General features: G+C 35.5%; 1 protein-coding gene across 6 annotated transcripts in view; it reads right to left on the bottom strand.

The window, feature by feature from the left end:
* Positions 1 to 3,022: 3,022 nt before the first annotated feature.
* Positions 3,023 to 9,337, bottom strand: part of TTC33 (tetratricopeptide repeat domain 33) — a 39,590-nt gene continuing 33,275 nt past the window's right edge. For all 6 annotated transcript variants that reach the window (XM_042951403.1, XM_042951410.1, XM_042951398.1 and 3 more), the window contains exons 4-5: positions 9,112 to 9,243; positions 3,023 to 5,036 (exon numbers count right to left, since the gene is read on the bottom strand). In XM_042951403.1, coding sequence (XP_042807337.1) covers positions 4,683 to 5,036; positions 9,112 to 9,243 — 486 coding nt within the window. In that variant the 3' untranslated portion in view covers positions 3,023 to 4,682. The remainder of the gene's footprint in view (positions 5,037 to 9,111; positions 9,244 to 9,337) is intronic.

Below are 9,337 nucleotides of genomic sequence, written 5' to 3'. Positions count from 1 at the left end.
AGAGAGAAAGAGTGTGAGTGGGGGAGGGGCAGAGAGAGAGGGAGACTCAGAATCTGAAGCAGGCTCCAGGCTCCGAGCTGTCGGCACAGGGCCTGACATGGGGCTGGAACTCATGAACTGTAAGATCATGACCTGAGCTAAAGTCAGACTCTTAGACCCACTGAGTCACCCAGGTGCCACCCCCCCCCCACTTTTTTTTTTTAAATCAAGTCAATATTGTGGTCTATGACAATTCCAAGTGAGTAGATCTTTTAAATATTCTGAAAATGTTTACATATTACCTTGCAATTAACATTACCTTAAAATTAACATTCCAATAACATAGAATTACCATGATTAAAAAAAATAATAAAATTAGAAAAAAATTCCCAATTTGGTTTTTAATTTATCTCATGCTTTGAAATATAATTTTCATAGGGTGCCTGAGTGGCTCAGTTGGTTAAGTGTCCAACTCTTGGTTTTCGCTCAGATCATGATCTCACAGTTCCATGAGATTAAGCCCCGTGTCAGGCTCCTCGAAGATAGCACAGAACCTGCTTTGGATTCTCTCTCTCCCTCTCTCTGCCCCTCCTCTGATTGCTCTCCCTCTCTAAAAATAAATAAATAAACTTAAAAAAAAGACTAAACAAATTTATTTCTAAAAAAAATGAAATATAATTTTCACCAATTTTTGTTGGAGTTTGAGGAAATCATAAAATACCCTTTGTCCCCTCCTGTCTTCTGAGCCACTTGAGAGACCAAGTCAGGCAAATGGAGATTCAGTATGTCAGATTAATTGCTGAAAGATCTAGGTTAAAGGATGTAATTTAGGTTTGTGCCGAAAATGGCCACCTAATAGCTAACCCAGAATTAGACAGACCTGCTCACCAAAGCATGGGCAATCCTACACAACCACAGAGCAGAGAGCCTTCACTGCAAAGTTTACATGTCTGGCAAGAGAACACAACATAGGCTCCACAAACATGATAAATCCCAAAAAAGGGGTTTGTGTGTCCAGTTCTTTATCCCAAACGCTCTTTCCCAGGGAGGCGGGAGGGATAAGGGAAGGGAGCAATTGCTTGCTTAATGGATGTCCAAAGAAGCACCATGAAAGGAGGCTACCTCTGCCCTCTGACTTCCCCACAAAGGGTAGATCAACATTTCTCCACCTTGACACACACAGCAAGTTCACATACAACACTCACAAAGGCACAGTTCATGGTACACCAGCCATAAGGCTATCCAGGGCTACCCCTTCCCTTCCATTCAAGGGGGCATATTTAATTGCAAGTGACTAAAGTGACATATTTCAGGGGTGCCTGGGTGGCTCAGTCGGTTAAGCGTCCGACTTGGGCTCAGGTCATGATCTCGTGGTTCATGAGTTCGAGCCCCATGTCGGGCTCTGTGCCAACAGCTCAGAGCCTGGAGCCTGCTTCAAATTCTATGTCTCCCTCTCTCTCTGCCCCTTCCCTGTTCACACTCTCTCTCTTTCACAAAAATAAATAAACATTAAAAAAAATTTTTTAAGTGACATATTTCATTTTAATTTACTTTGATAATGAGTAAATCACAAATTTCTGTATTTTATTACTGGTATTAAAAAAAAAACAAAACCCTTACTTTCTCCATCCTAAAATGTCATCAGTTACAAAGTACACACCACAGGCTCGATAAAAATCTCTCAGAAAAAAACACATCTAATATACCCATTGATTTAAAGATAATTATGGAACTATAGTTCTTGTGTCAACTCATAACTCACTTAGATACACATATGTCATGAAATCAAAGCTCAGAATGGCTGGTCCAGAGTCAAATTAGAAAGGTATATATATATATGGGGTGTGTATATATATATATATATATATATATATATATATATATATATATGTGTGTGTGTGTGTGTGTGTGTGTGTGTGTGTTTTCAGGCTTTGTGAAAAGGCCTCTATACACACGCATACAAACTTTTCTTACTGCTGGGAACGGTAGTGACAAGCTTTTGATGTCATTACATAAAACATAATTTTCAAACTGAAGAGGCTATCCTGGTCAGTTATAAGCATGAAAACTCTTAGCTTTCTCAGACAAAGCTTCTTTAGTTAAGTCTTCATTATAGTTTTACCAAATAACATCAATTTAAAAGTCTTTATGCTAAGACTACTACCATAAAATTTTGCACCGAGGTCCCAATTACAGATCTGGGTTCTGTGATTTATACCTTGCATGATTTTTCAACGCGTATGTAGTATTTATTAGCACATTTAGGATAAATACTCTATAATCTAAAATTCTGTCATCTACAGAATAATATATGGATTCTCAAATTATCAGGCATGACCTGGATGTGTGGTGTTCTGACTAATGAGTATCTACGCCATACAATTTTCAAACAAGAATAATATAAATTATGTTCAATACAGTGTTTAGTGTTATTTCAGAAGGTATATTAAACATCTTAAATTACATCACTGTAGCATCAACTATTTTTCTTTCAGACTCAAAATTATTTGTTAGTGAAGTTAACAGGTTTAGCAAATGTCTGTAGATCACTATTCACATCTTTACAAAATGATATATGCATTTTTCTCCTCATGCATAGAAGATACTAGCTGAGAATCTTTTGGAGCATGGATAAATGAGCTGCCTTCCCTCTCCATAATACAGAAAAAACACTAGGTTCTGTTAACAGAATTTAGTGGTTACATGCCTTCCATCCTGGGTCTTGCCTCTTTTGGGGCTGAGGCACAGATTTGATGCCAAGAACAATCCCCCCTGTTATGCCAAGAACTGATAACCATCTGTCCTATAATACTAAAAGTAGTGACTTCTCACTTTCTGATAAAGATTACAAAGTTCTCCTACCTTCCTAAAATCAGAAGAAACTGAGGTTAAATATCTCCATACTAATTCAAGTTCTTCATAGAAATAGCTAACATTTACTGAGTATTTCCTATGCAAGATACAAGGTGCTTTACATATTTTATTTTCACATAAGAAAAATTAAATAAATCAAATTTTTCAAAAGCTAACACAGAGGCAAATCTTTAAAGTGCAGAAAAAACTATTTATTCACAAATTACACGATAAACAAAAACCCACTTCTCAAAACCACATACCAAAGGGTGAATGCTCACTTCTGTATATACTCAAGTATCTACCCTGTGAGAATATCCTTTATTAAACAAAATAAAATGTAACTAATATTTGTGTTTTTCAATTACTCTAAAACTAACCTAACCACAGCTAATTTCTGATGTAACTTTGAGGGAAAATATAACACTCTGAAAAAAAAAAAAAAGAGGTAAGCATTCCACTAAAGGAAACATTTTTTAAATCATCTCAGAAAAATGTAGACCATTACTTACATGCTCCAACAGGTTAAGGTAAGATTCTTTAAAACAGCTTACTTTCATCTCTGACAAGGAAAAAATTAATTTTACAGCAAAAATAGCTTCCTGAGTGTCAGAAGTAACAGGACCCAGTAGTTCTATATAATTGTACTATAATATATGTGGTATAAAAATAACTCATATTAGCAATGACAGTATTGATTTGTGAATGCGATCGTGGCCTTTCAACGAAATATTTCTTTAAATATATTCTTCTCCACTCATGGGATTGTACTGTTAAGTCATGTTTCAGTTCCTATGTATGTCATGCCCAAGATATATACATTCACTGACACTCATAAACATCCCTACTTTTTTAGAAAGACATAATTTAGCTATTTAAAATTGTAATTTAATTGAGTAGTTCCAAAAAAGTTATCTAGAAAAAGAATTCCAAACCATCAGCTGGAACGTTAAAAGCAAAAGGTAAGTTTTTTTCAGAGTTTTTAAGCTTTTAAAAATAAGGAGAAGAAAATACTACTTTCGACTGGGCCAGTGCAGCAGTACAATTTGATTATGACATATCTATAAAAGCATTTTTCAAAAATGCACATCTTAAACATGACTCACTTGTGGTAAGGAATACTCTATCTACTTTTACAACTAAAACAATAAAACCATCATTGTGACATTGATCAGTATTTCACATATCTAATACTGAAGAAGGCAACTACCATTGTTGTAATAATTTTGAAGTCAAAATATAAGCACAAATCAGAATGAAGAGAAAGTCCAGAAAATGTTTAGAATGTACACAGTTGCATGCATTTTCAGCCAAACTTTCAAAGATTCCAAAAATAACCAAATGACAACTTTGAATCAAAATAAATGTCAAAAAATATTTGAGCTTTGGGAGACTTCCTCTAATGCAACCAGAAAAACAGAATGAATAGTAAGTAACAGGAATATTAGGAGGGAAAGAAATCACCAACTTCCTTTATCGTGAAACAAAAGCCAACGAGTCAACATTTTAATAACACTGGCCATCAAGTTATTCACTATTAGAGAATTCACTTTTCAAGTTGTGTCTTTAAAATGCGTTCACTTACATTTTTGGATTATTTTTTTAAGTTTATTAATCAAAACTCTGTACTCACTGTACTCACAATTCTAATCTTAAGAAGTTTAAATCGTAACTTATCAAAGCACAGCCCAAACACTATACAATAATTCTACCATTTAGTTTTTATATGCCTCATCTGCAGAACTCATTTTACAAACAGGAGTTTTATTCTGTCTCTCCACAGTAGATGTCCCTAGGCCTCAAACTTTAAGAGCAATCAAAAAGCCAGATTCAAAGGGTTCCTGCTACTTTTATCGGGCTTTGATAAAAACAGAGCCATCTGGTGGTGTAGCACCATCTTCCTTCTCAGTGACCGTCTCTACAGTCCCAGAGGCCGAAACAATAACCATTGTCTTATTTGCTGAAACTGTCTTCTGTTTCTCCGCAATTGCTGCACAAACAGCAACAATCTCATCACTTTCAAAGTCATAGTCGGGGATTGACTTTGGTGAGAAATGTGTCATTTCCGCTGACGCGTCACACTTCTTAATCTTCTGTGCTACCTTCTGCTGCTCCTGGAGTGTTCTTGCCCAAGAAAGGTCTTCTTTCCATATTTCAGGGTTCATTGGATAGATGTGAAGGGCTACCTGAAAACTTCGAATTGCCTAAGGGAGATAAAAAAAAAAATCAGAGTTTTTCCTTTGCTTTATTTTAAAAAATGAGTGGATTTAATAGAATCCACAATATCTCCATCTATATCTTTTTTTTACTATGTATGTATATATATGATATAATATATAATATATATTAATATGTATATATATGTATGTATGCATATAAGATATATACATATATATCTGTTTAAAAAACATATTAGAATGCAAGGACAGACATTTAGGCTGTACCCTTAACACTGCATGATGATTATGATGAAAAAAAAAAAGTTAAAGAAGTGTGAAAGAAAGTGACTGACACATCACTGCTGAGGAGTAAAAGTCCACTGAAGTACAATTAAGGATATGGTTTAAGACAGAGCGAATGCATTGTTCAGCTTCTGCAGACCAGCAAATATAAGAATCTAGGGATTTCTTGACTAAACCACGATCAGGAAGGTACCAAGAATGCCTACCTCTGAAGCCAAGAGCTTAGCTCCGCATAATGCTAACATGTATTGACTGTCACAAGAGACAAAGGATATTAAAGAATGATAAAAGGGTCAATTGGCCCAGAATATATAACAATTATAAATATATATGCATCCCAACATCAGAACACCTAAATATATAAAGTAAACACTGACAAAAGTGAAGGGTGAAATAGCAATAAAGTAATAGCAGGAGACTGCAATACCCAAATCCCAGTAATGAATACAGACAGCATCCAGAAGGAAGAGCAATACGGGAACAGAGAGCCTGAACAACACTATAAATCAAAGGGACTGAACAGACATATACAAAACATTCCACCCAACAGCACCAGAATACACACTGTTCTCAAGGACAAACAACATTTTCTAGGAAAGATCACATGATAAGTGGATAGCATCACATGTTAGGTCACAAAACAAGTCTTCTTAACAAATTTAAGGTGACTAAGATCATACCAAGTATGTCATCTTTTCTTCTTTTTGAGAGAGTGAGTGAGTACAGGAGAGTGAGTGGGGGAGGGGCAGAGAGACAGAGGGAGAGAATCTTAAGCAGGCTTCACACTCAGCTTGGAGCCTGACTCGGGGCTTGATCTTACGACCCTGAAATCATGATCTGAGCTGAAATCAAGAGTCAGACGCTTAACCAACTGAGCCACCCAGGAGCCCCGTTTTCTGACGACAACAGAATAAAACTAGAAATCAACAGAAGAAAAACTGGGAAATTCACAAACAAGTAGAAACTACACAACACAATCTTGAACAACCAATGGGTCAAAGAAATCAAAAGGGAAAAACATCTTGAGACCAATGAGAATGAAAATATAACACATTAACATTTATGGGATAGAGCAAAAGTAGAACTAAAAGGGAATTTTATAGAGATAATTGCCTGCATTAAAAAAGAATAAAGATGGGACGCTTTGGTGGTTCAATTGGTTAAGCGTCTGACTTTGGCTCAGGTCATGGTCTCAAGGTTCGTGGGTTTAGGCCCTATATCAGGCTCTGTGCTGAGAGTTCAGAGTCTGGAGCTTGCTTCAGATTCTGTGTCTCCCTCTCTCTTTGCCCCTCCCCTGCTTTCTCTTTCTCTCTCTCTCTCTCAAAAATAAATAAATAAAAACATTAAAAAAATTTTAAAAAATATCTCGATTGGTAAGTTAAATTTACATTTCAATTAGAAAATGAAGAACAAACTAAGTCATAATCATTTTCCAACAGCCAACTTTTTGTTTTGTTTTGTTTTTAATTTTTTTAACATTTATTTATTATTGAGGGACAGAGAGAGACAGAGCATGAGCAGGGGAGGGGCAGAGAGAGAGGGAGACACAGAATCTGAAGCAGGTTCCAGGCTCTGAGCTGTCAGCACAGAGCCCAATGTGGGGCTCGAACTCACAGACCGGGAGACCTGAGCCGAAGTTGGACGCTTAACCGACTGAGCCACCCAGGCGTGTTTTGTTTTTTAGTTTCAAGTTATTTAAATTCCAGTTAGTTAACATACAGTGTAATATTAGTTTCAGGTGAAGAACTTAGTGACTGATAACTTCCAATACTCAACTCTATGTAAAAACCTAAATAATTACTATTGGGGCTATCCCCAACTATTGACTTTTAACTTACTACCTGATCTATTTATGTAAGTATTTTCTTGTGTTTTTGTCCAAATATATACATATATAGGAATAATGGTTAGATGTTACAGTTTTTAGCATGTTTTCAATATATTTCTCATAGTGACCCTTCCTTTATGACATTTTAAGTATAGTCATTTTTTTCTTACCATTCTAGTCTTTCAAAAGAATCTCTTAAGTTGACATAAAAATTACACTCCGATTTTTCCAAGTAGAGCTCTAAAAAATTACATTAACTGAGGGAAAAAAAATAACACTTTTAATCCCTCTAAGAATTTCACAATTTTAATCGGCAGAACCATATCAACAGGAAAAAAAATAAGAGTTGAACAACTGGTTCCCTTATTCAAAACAACTTAAAATATTAAGCAATTTTACTTTTACCGACTGGTTGAAAGCATCTCTACTGTGTCACCTGCAAGAGTGTCTTTCTCTATTGGGCAGTCTTTGCTAAACATTACATCCTAGAGATTTTTTTCCACATTACCATAGACACTTAACAAGCAAAAGTGATAATGCTTTGTAAGTTTTTAAATAAAGGAGAAATGGGGGGAAAGTATTGTGTAATAAGCTCCATTTGTTTTCCTGTTAACCTATAGAAAACAAAATACCATGAATTTCTTTTCTCCAACTCTGGTATGATTTAAGTCTTCAGGTAGAAAAAAAAAAAAAAAAAAGGAAAATGGACTTCGGTTAAACTGGTTTCCATCAGTGTGAACCTCATTTTGGATTATCATATTTAAGTTACTTGAAACCAATTATTCTCTCATCAAAATTCCATATTTATGATTTCTGAGAATTTGACACCTTTTGGTAAATAGAAATAATATTTACAAGAGTACCAGAAAAATCTAAGTTATCTATAACTTACTAAAGCCATTGTTAGTAAAGTTAAATTCAGGTTTTACCAGTAATTCCCTTAGCCTTTAAAGAAACCATTTTTAATTTTTTATTTGTTGTTTTACTTCTACCTGTAAAAGGCAAATAGAGCCTTGAAACAATCTTAGTTAATGACAAACAAAATCTGCCAGTACTAGATTAGATTTGCAAACACTCTTGAGGAAGTCAGCTGCCAGGTATATGTAGCCCTGCCGAAACAAAAACAAAAACAGGATAATTGTCTTAACCACCTCTCATCTATTTAGCCTGTGCTTCCTACAAGTTATGGTCCAGACAAGTTGAGAAATGCATTACGTACCAATTAATAACAAAACAACACAATAAGTATTCCACTTTCATAAGCTTCTATCCTGCCCCATTTTCCCCTCACTAAGCCTGACTGACAACTTTTCCGTCTAAATATTTATCATCATTACTCTCCCATACTCTACTTTCTTCCTTCCCTTACATAATCTATTAGGGGTTTTGTCTCCATGTGCTACTGGCATCACTTTATAAGTGGAGACCTTAATGTTGCAAAAAACTAACCTAAGAGTTGCTTATTTTATATGTATTTCAGTAAGGTTTACCAAATGCCATTTTTAAAAAATTTTCATGATGTCTAATACTTGAAAAAATATTCTGACTCTAATATAATTGATGTTTAAAATGGAAAAGATGGGGGCGCCTGGGTGGCTCAGTTGGTTAGGCGTCCGACTTCAGCTCAGGTCACAATCTCTCGGTCCATGAGTTCGAGCCCCGCGTCGGGCTCTGGGCTGATGGCTCAGAGCCTGGAGCCTACTTTGGATTCTGTGTCTCCCTCTCTCTCTGCCCCTCCCCCATTCATGCTCTGTCTCTCTCTGTCTCAAAAATAAATAAACGTTAAAAAATAAAAAATAAATAAATAAATAAAATGGAAAAGATGTTCAGTAATAACTTTTATCTGTGTTTATGGATTAATACCTTTAAGAGGTAATTTGCTATTTACTCTCTGCATAGACATGATAAATAGCTATTTACTTTTTGGTTCAGCTAATCAAAAACACAACAAAACAAAATTTCATCATTATAATAACCTGACTTCATTACCAGGACTATCTCTCCTAATCCAAGCTGAGCACGTCCCAAAGTTTGCCAAGACTCCCATGAATGTGGGTTTCTCTGCACGGCCATTTCAGCTGCATGTACCGCAGGGAACATTTCATGAAGAGACATTAGGACCTATAACCAAAAAGAAGAAATAAAACCTGTCAGCAATTTTCATAAACTAGCAAACTACTAATGAATAACCATATGCAAACAAATCTTTTCATTT

Source organism: Panthera leo, chromosome A1, assembly GCF_018350215.1.
Source record: "Panthera leo isolate Ple1 chromosome A1, P.leo_Ple1_pat1.1, whole genome shotgun sequence".
NCBI lineage: Eukaryota > Metazoa > Chordata > Mammalia > Carnivora > Felidae > Panthera > Panthera leo.
Note: the sequence above shows the minus strand (reverse complement) of the source record. Positions and strands in the feature narration are given on the sequence as shown.